General features: G+C 38.5%; 1 protein-coding gene across 3 annotated transcripts in view; it reads right to left on the minus strand.

The window, feature by feature from the left end:
- Positions 1–2,888: 2,888 nt before the first annotated feature.
- The window catches only part of Dic1 (Dicarboxylate carrier 1), a 28,528-nt gene continuing 10,088 nt past the window's right edge, over positions 2,889–21,328 (minus strand). For all 3 annotated transcript variants that reach the window (XM_045741809.2, XM_069338677.1, XM_069338678.1), the window contains exons 4-8: positions 11,794–11,963; positions 8,881–9,088; positions 7,038–7,118; positions 5,061–5,117; positions 2,889–4,716 (exon numbers count right to left, since the gene is read on the minus strand). In XM_045741809.2, the coding sequence (XP_045597765.2) occupies positions 4,612–4,716; positions 5,061–5,117; positions 7,038–7,118; positions 8,881–9,088; positions 11,794–11,963 (621 nt within the window). In that variant the 3' untranslated portion in view covers positions 2,889–4,611. The remainder of the gene's footprint in view (positions 4,717–5,060; positions 5,118–7,037; positions 7,119–8,880; positions 9,089–11,793; positions 11,964–21,328) is intronic.

Consider the following 21,328-nt stretch of genomic DNA (forward strand, 5'->3'; position numbering starts at 1 on the left):
AACTCTGTGTTCACATCCCTTGAAACTAATACTTATATTCAATCAACAACCCATATACTTAAAAGAAGTATATAACTATTAACAAATAATCAGTCAGCCAATATGGCTATGCAGCACTATCTGCATCACAGTATAATCAAGAGTTCCTATATATCATTTAGGATGCCCATAAGAAAAGGTAAAGATATAAGATGATCAATGTCAAGAGAATCAAATTCACTGAGGATACACTAAAATGAGTTTCTTCCCAGCACACACACAAACTGGCACCTCAGTAATTTAGATTGTGAAAAGCTAGAATTGCTTTTATCCATGCATAGGTTTAGCACTTGCCTTTATTTCTCAACTTCATTTCAATTATTGCATTCTTACTAGCTTTTGCCAACATTTGGGAATTATATTGATTTTAATTTGAAACAGATAAAACCAATGTAACATGAACTTAATTCATACAAAGAAATAAACAAAACCTGGGAAATCACAAGCAAAAATACAAAATATAACACCATTACCGTAAGATGTTTTCTTCTCAGAAGAGTACAACAGAGCACTTCTTGAAGAATTTGGTATGTTAAGTAATTTTGGGGGATAAATTCTCTAGGAAAATACAGGAGACTTAACTCTAAATGTGCCTCTGTTGAACATGTTCCTAATGACATCACAAATACATTTTCTGAAACTATATACACCATAAACTACAAATCTTGCTACAGTATATGAATCTATATTTTTCTGTCTAAACATTTAGGCAATTTTAAATGACAAATCAGCCACAAGATATTTTTTTATGCCATTAACTTTGTATTGCTCTGGGTTATCTTTCAATTTGTATTATTTATTATATATATATATATATATATATATATATATATATATATATATATATATATATATATATATATATATATATATATTATATATATTACACACACACACATCATATACACACACACACACCACTTCACAAAATTTATATGTAATAAAAATCACTTGTGAAATATATCTTGTATCTGTTCATTGGCCTTTTATGGCTATAGGTATAAGTTATCTATATATCTATATCTATATACTGTATGTATATATATGTATATATATGTATATATATATATATATTATATATATATATATATATATATATATATATATATATATATATATATATATATATATATATATATATATATATATATATATATTTCTTATGAAACCAAAACACTTATGGTAATAATCAGCTCGTGTTATCAATAGCACAAATTTTTCTCTAAGGAATACAAGCATTTGAAAAACAATATACATGTGAGTGAACACAAACTCACAACTGTACATATGACACAGACATGTATATACTCATAAGCATATGCTCATAAAAACAGTTAATTACACACACACACTTTTCTCTTTCCTCACAGTCCCAAAAGTAAAGTATAGAATACAATGAAATGCCTTTTACTGGTACGCCTTCAGTAGTTCCCTATTGTTTATAAGCTGGTACTGCTAAACCTAAACCAGGCCTCTGACCAGGAGCCAGGACCTGGCTGGTTATCTGGTTCTGGAACCAGTATCTGGTTCTTTCTACAAGGTAAGAGAAGCTTGGGAATCGGTGATCTACCTAAAACTGAGGAAAGCTGATCAGATACTCCTACAAAATAAATCAAACCACCACGTGAAAACAAGAATTAAAAAGATAAAAACAAGACAAACAATTTCCGTGGGTGAGCAACTCCAGCCCTAACTCGCTCAGCTGCCAACAGATAGTGATTCAGGGTATCCAGGGTCCTGGTCTGTCATCTACCTCCATCATGAGCTGCCAATATTTAACCACAAAAATCCCTACGGAGAACATAGGAAAAGACAGGGTGAGAACATGGTACTACTGAGGGCCTACCAGAAAAGGTCATTTCATTAAAGTCGATGTGTGTAAATCACGAAAAATAAACACGTGATTAAAGTCGATGTTTGATTTATGGAAAAGTCCTCTTAGTAGCTGTTTGGTGATTACTCCTAACAGAGACTTGATATAAGTATGGCTAGGCTGAAAGGGAACATATGAACAGCTGAACTAGAAATGTTGGAGAAGGGCTTACCTGTGGGAGAGAACAGCAAATATATAGGACTAGGGGCAGAGGAGCAGTAGTGGTGCACCAGACGTCCAAGTGCAGCATAAAAGCATTGAGGTGTGGATACCAAATAAGGAGCAAGAAACCAACACACAGTTGAACCATAAAAAATCCAGAGCTTCAACAACAGCCATGGATAAAAAAAAGTATATAAAAAAATGCTGCAAAAGTACCAAACTGCCCAAACTATGAAAATGCAGATGGATAGTCGAAAGGTTAATGGGACAAAGCACTAAGAGCCAGAACAACCATACCTTAGACTCTGGAACAAGAGATGGAGGGTGAAACGGCAGAGGAAACACCCAAGGAGTGCAACCTAACAAAGCGTTGCAGGAATTCCAGAAAACAGAAACAAACAAGAGAACATAACCACCAAACACACATTTAATTATATGGATGGTGAAATACTAAAGAAACTGTTCATGAATTTTGTGAGATCAAAATTGGAATATGCAGCAGTTGTATGGTGCCCAAATCTCAAGAAGCACATAAGGAAACTGAAAAAGGTGCAATGGCATGCTCCAAAATGGTTTCCGGAACCAAGAAACACGAGTTACAAGGTGAGACTAGAGGCATTAAACATGCCAAAACTAGAAGATAGAAGAAAAAGAGGTGATATGATCATCACTTACAAAATACTTACAGGAATCACCAAATTGACAAAGAGAAATTCCTGAAACCATCAACTTCACAAACAAGAGGATTCGGATTCAAGCTAAGGAAACAAGGGTGCCGAAAAAATATTAGAAAGATTTCTTTTGCAAACAGTGGTAGACAGTTGGAATACACTAAATGAGGTTGATACCTGGTTGATGGGGTTCTGGGAGTTCTTCTACTCCCCAAGCCCGGCCCGAGGCCAGGCTTGACTTGTGAGTGTTTGGTCCACTAGGCTGTTGCTTGGAGCGGCCCGCAGGCCCACATACCCACCACAGCCCAGTTGGTCCGGCACTCCTTGGAGGAATAAATCTAGTTTCCTCTTAAAGATGTCCACGGTTGTTCCGGCAATATTTCTTATGCTTGCTGGGAGGGTGTTGAACAACCGCGGACCTCTGATGTTTATACAGTGTTCTCTGATTGTGCCTATGGCACCCCTGCTCTTCACTGGTTCTATTCTGCATGTTCTTTCATATCGTTCACTCCAGTACATTGTTATTTTGCGTAATAGTGGCTTTAGGCATTGTATGTACTAGCCCTAACTATAAATCCATCACTCTTTGTAAAATCTCTTATGTATGTACCTTACCTAAATAAACATTTTGATTTGATTTTTTTTTATTTTACTGTGTAGATTTGTTACTTGGCCCTCCAGTATCTTCCAGGTGTATATTATTTGATATCTCTCTCGTCTTCTTTCTAGCGAGTACATTTGGAGGGCTTTGAGACGATCCCAATAATTTAAGTGCTTTATCGCGTCTATGCGTGCCATATATGTTCTCTGGATTCCCTCTATTTCAGCAATCTCTCCTGCTCTGAAGGGGGAAGTGAGTACTGAGCAGTACTCAAGGTGGTGGAGGCCAAAACATTAGTAGTTTCAAAGTGTTATTTGACAAAGAGTACTGGGAAGACGGGACACCACGAGTGTAGCTCTCATCCTGTAACTACACTTAGGTAATTACACACAAATTAAAAAACCTTGACTGACAGAAGGAAGCTGACAACCGGTAAAACTAACCGGCTGGATGGAACATCAAAGGACACTAGGGATGAGAACAAGTGGAAATCAAACAAGAAAGCTAACTCATGCCTACAGCAGTTGTTTGTTTTGTTTTAACTATCTGGATGTTCTCAGTTTGGGTAGATTTCTCATTTTCCCTTCACTTTGAATAAAATGCCAGATTCTGGTCCTGACTGCCAGTAGTTCAATGTGGGTCTCAAAAGGCATGCATGATCATTGTGCTTAGTAGTACCAGTGTGTAAGGAACAGTAAGTTACTAAGGGAATCTTTCAAAAAAAATAAAATAAAAATAAACAATACAATATTAGAAATACCATGAAAGTGAGGAAAAAGTTTAATAACTTAAACTCCTCTCCTCCTCAATAAACCTCAAGAACATTATTAGAAATACTCATAAAATTTTATAACAAAGCAAAACATTTTTTTTAATGTTTTGTACTATACTTTATAAATCCAAGTCAGATTTGAGAACATGACAGATAAATGGCTCAACATCTAGCCTCTGCCACAAAACATTTGTGAAGTTTCAACCAGAACTAACATGAATCTCTTGTTCTTTGGTTGGTTACTGATAGTCATTGCCGACTTGGAATCAAAAAGAAAACTCTCAATTTATTGATTTGTCACATTATCTGGAAGCACTAGTGAGGTACTGCATTTTCTAGCTGATTAGAATAAATTTCTCTTGAACATAAGGTAAAATTGCACAACATTTACGTAACTAAGTAGAATTCTATATACAATACAGTACTATTAAGACTGGAAATTCTTGAGAAAGAAATGCATTCCAAAACATGTACCTAATTACAGCCACTTTTATTAAGCTGGCATTTTAAGAATTCCAAAATTTTTACGTAGCTGTTCAAAAAGAATAAATGTTATGATAGTGTGGGGTCCTAGGCGAACAAATGCTGGAACATATCCCTGCAAGGAAAATATACATTATAATAATGGATTACATTTAAGTTTCCTGTGTTAAGTTAATACAAAACATTCTGTAATTCTAAGATCACTGACAGATGCAACATTCTTTAAGATTTTAGCGATATAACAATATTTGGAAAATTAACAAAGCATATCAGGTATAAGATGGCAACTCAAACAAGAGAGAGAACAGGGTACACTTTCTTAAGTAATGTTTAATATACTCTGCTTTAGGTGCCATACATGCCTATGATGGTTCGCCATGATTACAGTAAAGATGGTAACATCACAATTGGCAAATGATGTTGATTAAATTTGGTATGTCATAATAAAATCAAACTTACCTTGAAAAATCCAAGTGGACCCAATTTTGCAGTATATGTGATAATATGCCACAGACCCTAAAAAGATAGAAAAATACATACAACATTAATTACAACCTGTGAAAAACTAATGTGTTTATATCCAAAGGACAACCTTATAACTATAATCCCACTTTTACCTTATATTAAATGAAGGATTAGTGTTTTATTCCTTCAACGCACAATCATAAAATCTTTTTAACCCTATAACCAAATATTCAATCTTTTACACCCTACCAATTATTCCACCAATTACATTATACTAATTATTTCACATTTTACACCATACCATACATTTCACCTTTTACATCCTTACATTAAATTCTTAATATTATTTTTTTATCTTCTTTCCCTAACATTTCATATAAAATTTAACTATTATCTTCAATCCAGTTGCATTTCTTATTCTTAAGCCACACTTAAGGTAACATCCTATTCTGGTCCAAGTCTAAATACTGGCAGAATGATTGTTGTTTCCACACCAAACATACCAGATTGCCCGCCTGCAGCCAAGAAGACACAGAGATCTGGTACCGCACTCGGGTAGTGACAGAAAAAGTAAACTAAAGGAAATGGTCAAATTCAAATGTGTGGGATCAGCCTCACACCAGCATTAACAGTTAGTTCAGCCAAGCTGTAAGAGAAGAGAGATGGGATCTTGGGGACCGTGAAGGATCAGAATACTCACATTCTTTACTGGCATGATGAAATGAACCTGAGGTGGAACTGAAAAGACATTGCACAGAAACTGGGAAGGCGTATAGAGACATTCCCCACCCACAAAAAGAGGTTCTCCAAGCCTGGTTACTAAATCCAACAAAGAGTCAAAGGGAATCCACTATGTCTCTACACAAACCATCTCCAATTGGACACCTATCACCTCCTCAGAGGAAGAACAACCGGAATTATCCGGTTCTCTTTCTCAGAGGAATGAGAACTGGATCGCATTCACATTTCAATTTATGTCAGGGAAACTAGAGGATCTTCCAACAGGGTCTCCATTCCATCCAATGAGTGAAAATAGGATCTCCTCATACATATCCAGAACAGTCTGAAAGTATTGGAACATGTATGACTTTTGGCCAAAACCTAAGGAGCAGTCCACAATGCACCAACCAAACCAGACTATAAGGCTTTTATTGTCTCAAGCAGAGAACATTTGGACATAGCAAAAAGCAGAGATGGCTGGAAAGCTGAATTCTGCAATTACCCAAGAAGGTCCAAGAGATCGCTAAAATAAGGGGCTTGAGTTGTCCCTTTGGAAGCCTCAAAATGAGTAACAAATACATTGTTTAGAACTCCTCAATATCACTCTAGAATGAGGGCAGGGAAGAAGCATCTGAATGCACATACCACTCAACAGAAGAGACTGCTTGCAATTAAATTTGAAATGTATGAGTTTGCAACCAAGCCTCACCATTACCAGCACCAATAGGAGAAGTTTGCTCCAGCACACCAATGTCCACATCCAACACTTGTTGCTCATATGATGGTCGTGAAAATGACCCTGCATCAAACAAGTTGGTGGAGCTTGAAGGTTTCAGGCTCCACCAACCCTGTTGCGGTGATGGGTGCTGCCAACTGGTGGCAGCCCCCAGGGAAACTTTTGATTACTAATAAGTACAGTTAGATGAGCGATACTTGGTTTTCATTGCATTAATAATTGTCACCATCTGCAGGGGCTATAGAGGGTATAGATTCCTCTTTTGTGTTATTGTGAGCTTGTTGTCTGGTGATAACCTAGGACAGACTCATCACTGTCTCCCTTCCCTTAATTATGTAATACATGTAAGATCACTGGAAATGTTCCTTGTCAAGGTGGCAGGAACAATGTTGACATGAGTTTGACAGGCAATATGAGTCCTGGGGGGAGGGAGACCATGTAGGCTCTGGCTCAGGGTCCCCTACAATTAAAATGAGGGGTTTTTACTCAGAAATTAAACTTTAATAAAAACTTACCCTGAATTCTCCTGGTCTAGCATTCATGGCACGTGTCTTGATCACATCTACAGGCTGTGTCATAGTTGTCGCAATCGCACCCTAGAAAATTTATTATTTTATAAACAATCAGCTATTAAATGATATGGGAAAATTAATACAGTACAGTGGAACCTCGATAAACCAGACCCTTTTTTAAACTTTCAAATATTCAAAACTTTTGGATCCATGGACATGGATCTTGCAGTTATCCACAGCAACTATATAGCAATGTTTTATAACAATTTTGATTGAAAATGACTATCAGAAGATTTTTCTACTGAAGTTGAAACCTAGCTTACATTCACAGATAACCACCCAATGTGGATTCACACGAATTCCCAGCTGGGCTGCCTGGTCTATCTCAGCATGTTAAACGGATGAGTCTCATTATACAATGGATTTGCCAATGGATTTTAAAACCGTACCTGACCTTACCTGACCAAAAACAACCTAGCTTAACCTAACCTAACCTAACACATTACTACTCTTAGTGAGATCACATTCAGTACTCCACGATTGCCGTCCTGGTTTTGTCAGCAGGGTTGGATCGTGACATATGTACTGCAAACTTGTTTTCATCATTGAAGATTCTATTTCATGTATGTTGTTGGCCCTGACTGGGAGGGCCTCCTCGGTGGTTATCTGAGCTATGGCATTGGGGCGGTCAAGCTTTAAGGAATCGCATAAGACACGAGACTTACTCGAGCCTAATGGGAGTCAAGACTCTCTGTGAAGTTTATGGATCAGATAAATCCAAAACAAAGAAAATACCCACCAGACAATATAAGCACATTAACACCTGCAGATGCTTGAAAGAATGTAGGTTGGTGGCTAGTAGTCATCACCCCCAGGAGGGGAGGGGAATGATTTATCAGCGCTACATGTTCAAGTGGATTGTTATGGTTTCCTTGCTTTCCTATGTGCCTGACCCACAATTCCATCCTGGACAACAATATTCCAAGTGGATGGTACAGCAATTATCTAGAACAAGGCATGTTAGTGAAGGTGTTGGCTATTTGGACTACCAGGTGACCATGAGGTGTCACTTGATAGCACACGGTATTGACGTGATGATTGATTACCTTCACTACTCTACTGTTTCCTTTGTTTTCTTTTGTTACTCTAACTAATCAAAGTTAGTGGTTTGTTTTACTTTTGACTGTTCTTAAATGTAAAGTAATTTTGTTCCTGTTAAACTCTGATCCCCTTGCTTCTATACACACACCAGATTCTGTTCCTGGTGTTTGGTAGGCCTGGTAGCAGAGGGTGTCTCTGTGGTACCAAAGCCTAATGCAATGGGAAGTTACTGAGGAGCCAGCCCGGATAATATAAGTGCCTAGAACTCTGATGTTGAGTCAGTCTGAATTTGCTATTACAGATCCTGAAACTTTGGATCACTGTTCCAAGTTTTAAATTATTGTTCTGCAATTCCAAATCACTATGAATGATTCAGGTTTCTGTTGTATTGGGGTCTGGATTTTTTAGACTACTGTAATGGCCAATGTAAAACTAAATTATAAATACTGTACAATATAAACATTAAACTGCAACCTCATGATATTGAAAAAGGATATGAAAGCAATTTAACCTAAAAATTAAAACACTAATAACTAAGAGTGGTTTGAATAGAAATCATCTATATAAAGCAACCTAACCAAATCAAATCAAGCTCATTTTTAAAATACAAAACATTTCCAAACCACCAGTTTCCAATCACTGACAAAGCCTTTAAAGATGGAGGCTGTCAGGTAAATTTCCCATATCTACATGCAAGATATCTACAGCAATTATACTTAATCTGAATAATTTTCAAAACTCTTACCGCAGCCAAAGAACAAGTAAAATGACAAGTAAGATTGTCGGTGAAGTACGGTGTTGACAACAAGAATCCTTTGATTTGGTCATAGAAGGACAGCTGCCCTATAGTCATCAGAACAGCTCTGAAGGTTGCTGTTGATGCACCGCGGAACAAACGAGGAATGCCTTCTTCCCTCACAACTCGAACAAGACCATCCAAAGCATGCTTATAGCTGCAAAATAAGAGAAAAATAAAAGAAAAGTGAAAGAGATTAATTAACATTAATATACCAATGCACTAATTCATTAACAGAAACATGGAATAAGTTCAAGGAATGGTAAGAATTTTTCACGGATATCAATGCCAACCTCAAAATGAGAAACATGAACTACTGATTACTAAGGACTTTTGGCAGATGGAATGTTTGTCTAACTATAGACATTAAATTTTTGTTTTTAAATACAGACATCCTTATTTGCAGGAGAAAACATTGGATAATTTTATAGTTTTGCCATAAATACTTTACAAGCTATTGATTTGTGCAGGGGATGTAGTCATGGAAAACAATGCTTATATAAAGCAAGCAAATCAATCTTAGTTATAATGTATTGGAAACACAGGCATGCATTCCGCAGACCTCCTGAAGTCTGGGTATTCTGCTCTTGTATCTCAATAAAATATATTCCTAAGCACTTTCACAATTTCCTTTCAACTAATACAGTACAGTACAGCAAACCCTAGCTCTTCATGAGTACAGAGAACACAAATTCAGACTTATGCTAATAAAATTTAAAAAACAAAAATGTAATTTAACTGCTTGAAAAACAGTCAAGAATGTACATGAGTCGGTGCTTGAGAAGACTGTGCGCAAGTCGGTGCCAAGCAGCAAAAAAAAGTCTTGGTGCACAAAAACCACATATCATGCCTCGTACCTCATAGCTAACTTTTTATAAATGCTATTACAATTTTGCACCTATAGACCCTCCTAGGTATACTGTGCTTAATTACAAACTGTACTTGAGGTTGGACATGTAAATTTAAGTGGCTGGAGTATTTAATAAAAATGTCCCGGTAGATGTTTTATCGAGTGAAAATTGGGAGCTTTATCGAGTGAAGATTCAGTAAACAGTAAAAAGACCTGAGTTTGTTAAAGCTTCGTGTTTGGTGGTGACAGTACTGAGCAACATTAGGCCAGTAGGTTTTTCTAAACAGTTTGTACATTAGTCCTGTGTCTCCTTCAAGATCTTCTTTATGATAGATTCTATAGACCTTGAAGACTGCACTCCATTCCTGATTTGGATACTTTTTAAGTGTTGCTTGGGTCACCTTGTTAGCTATAATAAACTTGTTAGATATAATCTCCAAGATCATCTCATACAGCTCCATACTGCCCTGATCTAACTCCCTTATTCATGTATCGTGTGCATGTAATGTTTTACTCTTTCACATTATGAGCAGAAGAGTGAGTAGGTGGGAAACCCACTCTCAAGACTTGTATAGTACAGGATTTTGAAAGTTTTGTTTCTAAAGTCAACATTTCCTTTAGATTCATTTTAAGTGTATCTTAGGAGTACACGAGTACTTGCAGGATGTTTTGGAGATGCCAGGAGGCAAGAATGTAACAAAAAAAATGGCATAGTGGTGTAGGTGAAGAGGCCTCATGAGCAGCATGGCACGATGACTAGTAGTACCTCACTTGCAGCTTCATCCCTGTGCCGACCACAGAGTCAATCTGCCCATGTGCAAAACTCCCTCCCTCCCATCCTTTCAGAAATGCCTTAAAGCCATTCAAGTGGAAGAGCTCAGAAACAGTAGAGATTATATACTGTAATACACTGCAGTATTGCAGAGTAAAATGATTTGCTACTAACAATTCATGATTCAATTTTTTGTATTGTCAATACTATGTAGACTTTAGTTATTTTATGATATGGTACTAAATACCGAATGAATGCGCGGATAAAAATTTAGGCATATAAAAGAATTATCATAATTCTTAGCCTTAGTGAGACAGGCACTAAGAGTCTACTTATGCTAGCATCTTTGTAAAATGTATACTTTGATAAGCAACAAATGGAATCTACACTGGATTATGAAAACAAATGATTTATAAGCATCAGAAGAGAAAAGCTGGATAAACACATTGGCAAACTGGAAACATTATTTTTAGGAAACATCTATGTGCCAACCAATTTAGCTTAACCACTCTCATCCCACTAACAAATATTAAGTCAAATATTGGATAAACCCACAATTATGTACAGTATTTGTAAAATTTATGTAAAGATTTACACCAAGTCTTTTACATTCTTCTGAGTGCTTTGTCAAGGTCTAAGTATGTGGTTAGGATGAGACTTACAGCTCAACTACTAATCTGATTAATCGTCGAGATGTAAGTCTCGTCTTACATACTCGGACCTTGACAAAGAGAGCGGAAGACTTTGTGTAAATCTTTACATAGATTTTACAAATGCTGTACATAAGTGTGGGTTTTTATCCCATGTTATTATGTCTGTGAGAAGACATTACCATAACCTACTGTCAAATATTATTATTGTCTCAAGTTTATGTAAACATTTTTATAACCTTGACATGTTAACAAAATTAATGTTTTTTCTTAAGAAGGCAAAATATATATTACTTAAACAGTATAGCATCTTAATAAGATCAATACATTTGTAACATTTGCATCAACAACAGTTTCATTATGTACCATCTTCATAGTTACCCAAATGTATCCCATAATTAGAAAACGAACTACGATTATCAATAATTCAGTAGATGTCAAAGTGAAGCTGTGAAGCTTATAATGCACTACACAAATATATTTATCACTTTCCAAAGAAAAATATAATATTTCATCAATGAACCATCAATTATGTATATAATATTTAACATACAGTACTGTATTATACATACATGAACACAAGCTCTTACTTTCGTTTTTGGTCTGCTGGAAGCTTGATATCATTTTGCATGCGGACGTTAATCATATCTCCAGGGGTGCCTACAAAGCCTCCACAGGCTCCAGCAAACCCTGCTAATATGGCTCTCTCGTGGAAAGGAAGGGGCCCTCCTGAAGCTTCAGACATCCTTTGCTTCACGACCTTCATGAAATATCTCAGTAGTAGTAATAGTAGTAGTAGTAGTAGTACAAAATTCATTCTCATAAATAATAATAAACAGAAAATGTTACCACAAAATTCTATACCCAATGGCATTATTTGCACTGAACAATTGCATAAAAGTTATTCGAGACATAAAACTGCAACTTTACATTTGTATTTACCAGACATACATTTTTATGGTCATTCAAATGATAGATACAGTACTGTAAACATATACTAATTATAATTTTTTTTTTTTTTTACCAGAGTATGAATCTTGAACCAGTTGAAGTCAAAAAGCAGCTTACATGTGAAGGAAATGTGTGTGTTTATAATTTCATCTCTGGTAGACTGAATTAACATTCTTTAGCACATTTTCTAGAAAGTTACACATATATTTAATGTTAATCCTTGTCCAGAGAAAATTACTTACATTGCCCAACACTGCAATGCTTAAATGTACTGGAGACCTTAGTTTCTGTCTTGGAATCTGTCATCCCTAATTAAAGCAAGAGTATCTACATCAGGGCTGCCTCGACATGTTCCCTATCAAAGTGGAATGTTATTTATACTAGGATATAGGGAGCCCCGAAGCTGGTTGTAAAGATTAAAAAACACAGATAAGACAGAATACAACATGCACGAGATCCGACGAACAGCAGCATCCATAGTAATGACAACGTGAATGATAGCAAAGCCCCTCTCGATGGTTTTTGTGTGTAATCAATTGTAATCAAACCAGGCTATTCGCGAGCATCTGGCACAAATCACCAAAACAATACAGCATTATTCTAAGTATCTTCTACTTATGGTTAGAGTAGTAGAACAGCTATTGTTAGATCATGGAGAAAAATTTTTTCCAAAGTTGATAGCAGCTAGACTGCATACTATAACTACTTTGTAACAGACACCAATACTGTATGTACAAAATAATGTTACTACAGAACTTTGACTTTATCAAAACATTAATAACCTATGGACTGCCTCCCTACACCTGAAATCAATACTATTTGCTAATTACATTGCACTGTATTCTCAAACACTAACCCAAACATCCTACATGACACAGCTAATGCTGAACTCAAAAAATATTTTATGCAGATGCTAACACTTAACACATTAATATTTGGAAATTTACTATTTAATATTTAGAAACAAACCTGCCAATCTGATAGAAAAGGAATATACAATACTTAAACTGCGAGCAAAGCAATTGGAAAATTTCTAGATCAGCACGTAAATAGCAAACTGAATGCAACATTGATATGCAATATGGTTCCAACACCAAACAAATAAGTATCTAAAACTGTTAATTAATATACTCTCAAAAATACATTAAGTCTCACATCTTACAAGTTCATCTCCTCATATCCCAGATAGGCCTAATGTGTCTGTGAATGAGATGCTACAACTCGTACTGTAATTACACTGCTACTCGACATAGATCAGCAGTCACGATCATAAACGCTAGCCTCAGGACTACAGAATTCTTATATAATCCTTAAACAAATTACAGTTCAAGCTTATAAGCACTTCCTATATTCCCCTGTGCATTCTACAGCTTCAAAACTAAATTCAAATACTAATCATAACCTCTAATGCTTTATAGAAGGTTGCAGCAGAAATCACACAGTACATTAGATACAAGTATCATCTCTTGTGATATTCTCAAAGCCTGACCAGTCTAAGTAGAAATGCATGAAAATAAAGTATCCCAGATTATCAAACAGCCTCTCAAATTTAAGACACTGCTGTACATTTGACCAGTTTAAAAAAAAACAAAAAATACATGCATAAATGATATGCTGTAGATAATTTTGAATGAGGGCAACTTGTGTTTCATAAAACATATATATTACCTACACATAAAAAATGTAATCCTATATCCCCTATATTGTACTGCATCATTTTAAACACATTACTATCAATATTACCAAGATTATTAATTAGTGATGGGATGATTAATTGGAATCGGTATCAAGAATTAGAAGAATCAAACATTTTCAGTAATCAGAATTTATATCAGAATCACGATAAATTTAGTGATTTCTGATTCTAAAAATGATTTGTTAACATTTATTAACACAAAGTTTTTGCTTTGGCTAATAATTCAAACTTTAAATTATAATCATTAACAATCAAGTATTATATTCTAAAAGTTTAACTTTACTATTTCAATGAATGTAATTTTATTTGAAAAAATAATTAAAAATTCTATTGTATTGTAGCTTGTATGCAACATAAGCACCTGTGATGAGTAATTAAATGTTTTCAGTATTTTCTTGAGGTCTGTAGATTAAGGATTACTCTGAGTAAAAAAGAATTAGTTATGCTTTAACTGAGCTAATGTTGCAATATTAACTTTATTTGAAATAAGATTACAATTTTTAATTGACTGTATAGTACACACTTAAAGCATGTACAGTATATCTGCATAATTAATGAAATGTTTTCCTCTTTCAGGCTTCTTCCAGAAAATTACGCTAGATTTACCAATTATTCTATTCTTAAATCAATCTATTATATCATTAACAATTTACCATACTCGTAACGTAAATCATAAATTTTTTCAAAACCAAAATGCAAATATTTTAAGACGGCTAAGTATCCAACTATATTTTTTAAGAGTCAGAATTAGAATCGATAACTGTATGCATTGGACTAGAAGACATCTTAGTGGAATCAGCATCGCTATCGGAATACTTAGTTAAAAATTTTATTATCATCGTATAATTATTACAACTACAAAAGTATCATAATCTTGATAAACAAAAATGTGATTTTTCCATTACTAATATTACTGTATTACCATTGCCCTTCCCTTAGTACTGTAGCTAAAACCTTCTCTGCATTATTACTGGTGTTACTCTAGCCGATTCATAAGCAATCTGTAGTTCTAGTGTCCATCATACATGTGTCATATCTTCATAAGCTAGATTAAATGTTATCATTATTATGAGTACCATATAAAAAACAATGTTGAATGTGATGAAATAACATTTTCTGGGTGAGTCACAGAGGCTCCCCAGAGCTTACTGGGCTGATATACATGTATTAGACAGTGGCAACAGTCCTTTGAATAGTTCTAATGCCTATCGGAGGCCACGAGCCAGAACCTGGCCCCTTCAGACAGGCAGAACTAGCAATGGCTTATAGAAACAACCCTGTGGTTGGAAATATTCTATGTCTACCATCGACTGGATTAGGCACCCAGAAAGGTAGGTGTCCCAAAACAGACCCCAACAGGTGAAACATTGCTACCGAAAGTCGAACTGCTAAGCAGAACTCGCCAATCTGAAAATAAGCAAACAAGCATGACGTCACAACTGCCCCCGCGCCGTCTGTCTGCGCAGCTCCCTCCACCCCGGGAGGGCGAAGGGGAGGCTCCAGATCCCCGCGCCGGCTATCCAACCTCAGTTCCGAGGCTGAATGTCAAAAACATGAAACCGCCAACCGGAGGGAGGATTGCCGGGGAGCCTCCAGGACTCACCTAGAAAATGGCTTTTCATTACATTCAATGCTGGTTTTCTGTGGAGTACCCCTCGGCTTCCTGGAGCTACCTAACTACAGAAAAGTAAAAGAGGGACTTACTTTGGAGGTAGCCGCCACTCGCACCTCAACGCGAAGTTGAGACAACTGGTTGCAACCTGCGACCCAAAGCAACACATGCACAACAGCAGAATCTGCAAACAGCAATGAACATCTAAGAGCCAGGGCCCACGCAGATTCCAGAGAATGAGCAAGCACAGCCTGCCGGCATGCGAAGCGAGAAGCAAAGAACAGACACGCCAACTCCAGGCACGACACAGGGCCAGTACCCAGCACCTCCACATCCTCCTCAAGCTAGTCCGAAGACAGCTCAAGCAGGGAAAAGAAAAGCAAAGCTGAAGCCAAATGCCCCCGGGCACGCAAATCTTCAGCTACCAGGGATGCCGAAAGGACGGGAACCTGCACATGAAGTTGCACCTGGCCAATATCCTTAGAAAGAACATGAGGGCAAATAAGCACACACTGAGGTGCTCCAACTCGCCCCCCCAGATAAACCCTGAACCACCGTAGAAGTTTCCCGCCAATCAAGCGTGCGAGTCCGACAGAACTAGTCCCACTTCCTCAAAGAAAAGAAAAGACAGTCTGCTAACCAGGATGACTCTGGTACCTTGTAACGCACCCAATGATGAAAAGTAGAACCGAATTCAAAGGAGGAAAGGTCCATTATCAAGGCAAAATCAGGGTCATGCAGGAGGTAAACCGCAATGGCCTCTCAAACCTCTTTAGGCAGGATGCGGGAAGTGGAAAACCTCTGGAAGGAATGGACCGAAGAACCCAATGGAACCCGGAACCGAACCCAGGGAGGCACAGAACTCATATCAAATTCATATAGGGAGGCAGGATAAGAAAACCCCTCCCCCTACAACAACAAGCCCCGCGCCAAGGGTACCAATACCATGCGGGATCAAACGGGACCCAAGCCCCCCCAAGTCAGCTCCTCCCTAGTCTCGGGATCCTCCACATCAGAACTCGGGGCAAAGCCTTCCTCCAAACCCTCAGCCCCTAAAGAAAGGGCAGAGTCAACCGGAAAAGCTTGGAAAAGGGGGGTCTGCTGGTCAGACTCCAAAGCCCCGGCTGGAGGAACAGGCTCCAATGCCTCCGTCGCCGAAGCCCCCGAAAACTGCTCGAAGTTTCTGGAGCTTCGAAGGGGAAGCCCCCAAAACTGCTTGAGTCTCACCACCATCTAAGCCCTACCCCGAATCTGAAACCCTCAGATGTTTGGGAGACGGCAGTAGGGTGGGGAAGGCATGACAAACAACAGCAGGGGAAGGATGAGAGAGCACGGACAAAACCAAAGTCGTAGCGACTAACACCCCCAAGTCCAGGTCCCTATACCCAAAGTGGGGCAGCCACGGAGCATCCGGAAAGGCAACCAAACTCGCTCATTGCAGCAACCTAAACTGTGCATGCAACACCGAAGCTACTTGCACCCGATTATCAGTATCAGTGGACTGGGCGAATTGGAGTACCAGCAAGGAACACCACTTGTAGGACTCTGGGTCAAAGGTGTCATCAACCCAAAAGGCAGCAAACACGGTGAATGCCTTCCCAAGACAAGGGGACAGAGCAACCCATGAACTCACACAAGGCGAGAGAGAACTCAGAGGATGCATCCATTGGACCAATGAGCCCCAATGGGGTTTTCCAGGGCCCTTAAGCTAACTGCTAATGGAAACTCAGGCAAAGTACTGATAGCTGGTTGGTCCAAACTAACGAGAGAACAACTGAAGCTGAACCCATGCAACGTGTACAATCACGGGGACCTAGCGGGGGACCACCAGAATAACAGAGGGTGGACAAAGACCAAGGGGCAGATCTCCCCTCCACCAGGCAAGAAACAAAAAGAAAAGAAAAACCCTGCAAGAGCACATCTCCAGGAGGAACAGAATGGGCTGCTGTGTGTAATGGAGACACGCTGCACAGTACCTTGCAGCGTCATGATACCAGTGACAATACTACCTCCTACCCAAAGTCAAACAGCGGATGTAAAAACACCAGCGGATCCCAAGTGTGGGCACTCACCAAGCACCAAGATCCCTATGGAGGTAGTTCCCAAATGGCTTATGGAAGCCGTTTGGGAAGCCGTACCCTAACCCACAAGGGCAGTACTTACAGGGCACCTAGGTACATGCAGCCCCAGTACTTCATGAATTACTCCAGGCTTGCACACCACAACACAGCAGAACACCACCACAAGAGGACAGCACTGCACAGAGTCTGGAACCAGAGTCGAACAACTGCTACCAAGCACAACAGCCTCAAAACTGAGGTTGGATAGCCAGCATGGAGGTCTGAGCCCCCCTTCCCCCTCCCAGGGAAGGGTGAGCTGTGCAGACAGGCGGTGTGGCGGCGGGTGTGTAATCATGCTTGTTTGCTTGTTTTCAGATTGGGGAGTTCTGCTTAGCAGTTCGGCTTTCGGTAGTAACGTTTCAACAGTTGGGGGTCTGTTTTGTGATGCCAACCTTTCTGGGTGACTCAACTGGTTGATGGCAAACATAGAATGCTTCCAACCACAGGGGGCTTTCTATAAGCCATTGCTCTTCGTGCATCTCTAAGGGGGACAGGTTCTGGCTTGTGGTCCCCGGTGAGCATTAAAACTCCATTTGAAGGACTGTTGCCACGGTCTAATACATGCATATCAGCCCGGTAAACTCCAGGGAGCCGAAGGGGCTCACCACAGAAAACTCATAATTTCCTTACTCATTATTATTTATATTATGGAAATTCCCTTATAATTATTTGTAATTTCATTAATACATTATTATTACTTCTTTATTATTTCTAATATTATTTTCTTCTTTCTTCTCTGCTGATCTTTAAGATTTGCCTAAAACACTTGAGTTCAACTTATGAAATTTGTAAAGAATGCAGCTACCATACATGTATAACTAGAGGCTTTGTAAAGATTGCAGCTACTATATATGTATAACTAGAGGCTTTGTAAAGAATGCAGCTACCATAAATGTATAACTAGAGGCTTTGTAAAGAATGCAGCTACCATACATATTAACTAATAATAACTAAAACTGATAAAATACCTTTCTAAAATGCATTAAATCCTAATGCAGTAGTTCATATATTACAGTACAAGATCAGGAGAAGAAAGCAGTGACAATTGAACATATCTAAAGTAGCATGAAAGATAGTTGAAAGGAAACCCAAGACTCGACTCAACACTCAAGTTAATAATGACCCATAAAAAATTATTTAAAGACTGCTAGACATTCTGGTGTAAGAAGGAAGTTAGCTTGATGTTAAACATATAGTAACTTATTGTAGATACTGTTTAACATATCTAGTGTTACTTGAAAGGAAATAACTGGACAGTTGACAGACTACAGCTTTTCAATTCAAGAAGGCAAGAGTCCTATTCAATTCCATAAAGTGAAATGCAAAGTGTTTGCTAATGAATTAGGACACAAGACTGATTCTCAATTCTATTCATTAGCTTTTGACAAGATTGACTCTATTCTATTCATTAGCTTTTGACAAGATTAAGAAGCGAGATTAGAAACAGGCAATTCCATAATTTAGTATGCTCCACATGATACGACAGTGACCAACTCTGTGCACACCATGGCAAATACTACCCACTGAGCCCACACAGCAATAGCATAAACTCCTATCTTTTATATTAGGAGCTCAGCTCATTACAAACAAACCTTTTTCCATCTATCAAAGTCATAAATATTGCCGAGCCAAGCTTGCACTACAGAGGTCACATCCCTTGGCAGCCCTGAAATGGATTGTGTTTTATTTAGAAATGCAGTGCCTTGCAAACAGATCTTTATAACAACCTATAAATACAGCAGATACAATATATTCACCTTGTAATGCCTTGACAAGGATGGTAAATAAAGTACTAGTTAACTTTTAGTTGCAATTTTAATACTGTATACAGTACTTTTAAACTATTAACCTAAATCATACTAGCTTTTCAACACTCATTTAGAAAGACAGATACAGAATCTTTCTTGTGAGTTGGCTATTGACCCATACCAAGAGATGAACTGCTCAGGGTACTTTATTCGGTAAAACATTTTGATCAGTTACTTAGCTGTCATGTTATCAATGTTTGCCTTTGTCAATGCACAGTACAGTACATAAAAACACATGAGCAAAGGTCAACTAGGGGCATGTAAAAATCAGGCTTGATTGAATATGAAAAGCTCCTTTCTGAGCAGGATACTCAGATGTTCCCTAAAACAAGATTCACCATGGTCCCACATGAGTGGATTATGATAAGAGCTGGGTGAAATAATTCACAGGCACAAGAGGGATATTTTCAAATGTCCCTGACAGGTCATGCTGGAGATAAGAGAGGCACAGGAGAAAAGCTCAGTCCAGCCCAGAAAAACAACATAAAGATCACACATACTTATTCAAGGCCTTACTGGACAATAGAGCAATGGTCTCGCTTTTTACAGGTCAGTGTTACATTCCCGACCGTCCAAGTGGTAGAACACTATTTCTTCCCCCATCCTATCCCATATCCTTATCCTATATTCCTTCCAAGTGCTATATAGTCATAATGGCTTGGCGCTTTCTCCAGATTATTACCATACCTTGGTATCGCAAGGAATGCCAAATTGTACTGTACTCTCACAAACCACCAATCCGGCCCCTATCCCTGACACTCTCCAGACGGAGGGCACACATTTTAACACACTGTCCCTTTCATCAATTTATATCACATTATAACACGCAAAGAAAATGCTCTGGGTATAGGGCATTCAGAGACTCAAAGAGGTCAGTAATGGCTGTATGCAAATATCCTGCGAGCATGACATGAAAATTAAAACCTACAAAAAAACAGGGCCATACAATATACAAGGAACACTGTTAAAGGAACAATAAAAAGGAATTGGGAATGGGTGTAACAGTCCATGGAGATAACAAAAACTGCAAAAACAAATACAATAATGAAAAACTCAATGACATCCAGGCCTACACTATAAAACAAATAAATAGCTGGTCCTCACACAAACTGAGCAAACCCAGGATGAAGTGCTCTGCACAAACACCTAATCCTACCTAACCTGTGTCTACCTTGTGTAGCTTCCGGGGGATCAATGACCCCGCGGCTCGGTCTTTGACCTAAGCCTCCCAGTTGGTCGTATGATCAACCAGGAGTTGACCAGACATCACCATACCCTGGGTCAGCGGTTGGTTAGGTCAAGACACATAAGACATGCTCATACACATATGAGCAGCATTCCAAATACATATTCTGCTACAGTATTATTACTACTAACACTATCATTACTACTACAAAGTGTTTGACTAGTATAACTATCTGAACGCTGTTTGACGGATACCCACACTATATGGCGGATACCCACACTATATGGCGGAGACCTACACTGTTTGGTGGAGACCTACACTGTATGGCGGGGGGCCTACACTGCCTGGTGGGGACCTACTCTGTCAGGCGGAGTCAAGCTCTGTCAGTGCGGCCCAAGCTCTGCTACAGGAGGCGGGGGTCGTTCTTGCCCTTGCTGGGGGTGGTTCTTCTCCAGCCACAACTACGGCAGTCTCTGGGATTGGAGTCCCTGGGCCTTCTTTTACCAACTTCAACTCCAACTCTTGACTATGGAGGTCAACTCTATAGCCAGAGCTCCTAGAGCAGTTTGTTGTTGCCTTCAACCTCGTTCTGACAGTTCCTGCAACAGCACTGGAACCAATCGTATTGGCATTTGCCTTTGTGGAGAGACCTGCTGCATGGGTGACAGCTTCTCCCCAATATCAACCTATCCTGGCTTTGCGCCCTGGAGAGGCCACTCCAGACCGACAACCAGAGCACAACTCTATAGTCT

This window comes from Procambarus clarkii, chromosome 40, assembly GCF_040958095.1.
Source record: "Procambarus clarkii isolate CNS0578487 chromosome 40, FALCON_Pclarkii_2.0, whole genome shotgun sequence".
NCBI lineage: Eukaryota > Metazoa > Arthropoda > Malacostraca > Decapoda > Cambaridae > Procambarus > Procambarus clarkii.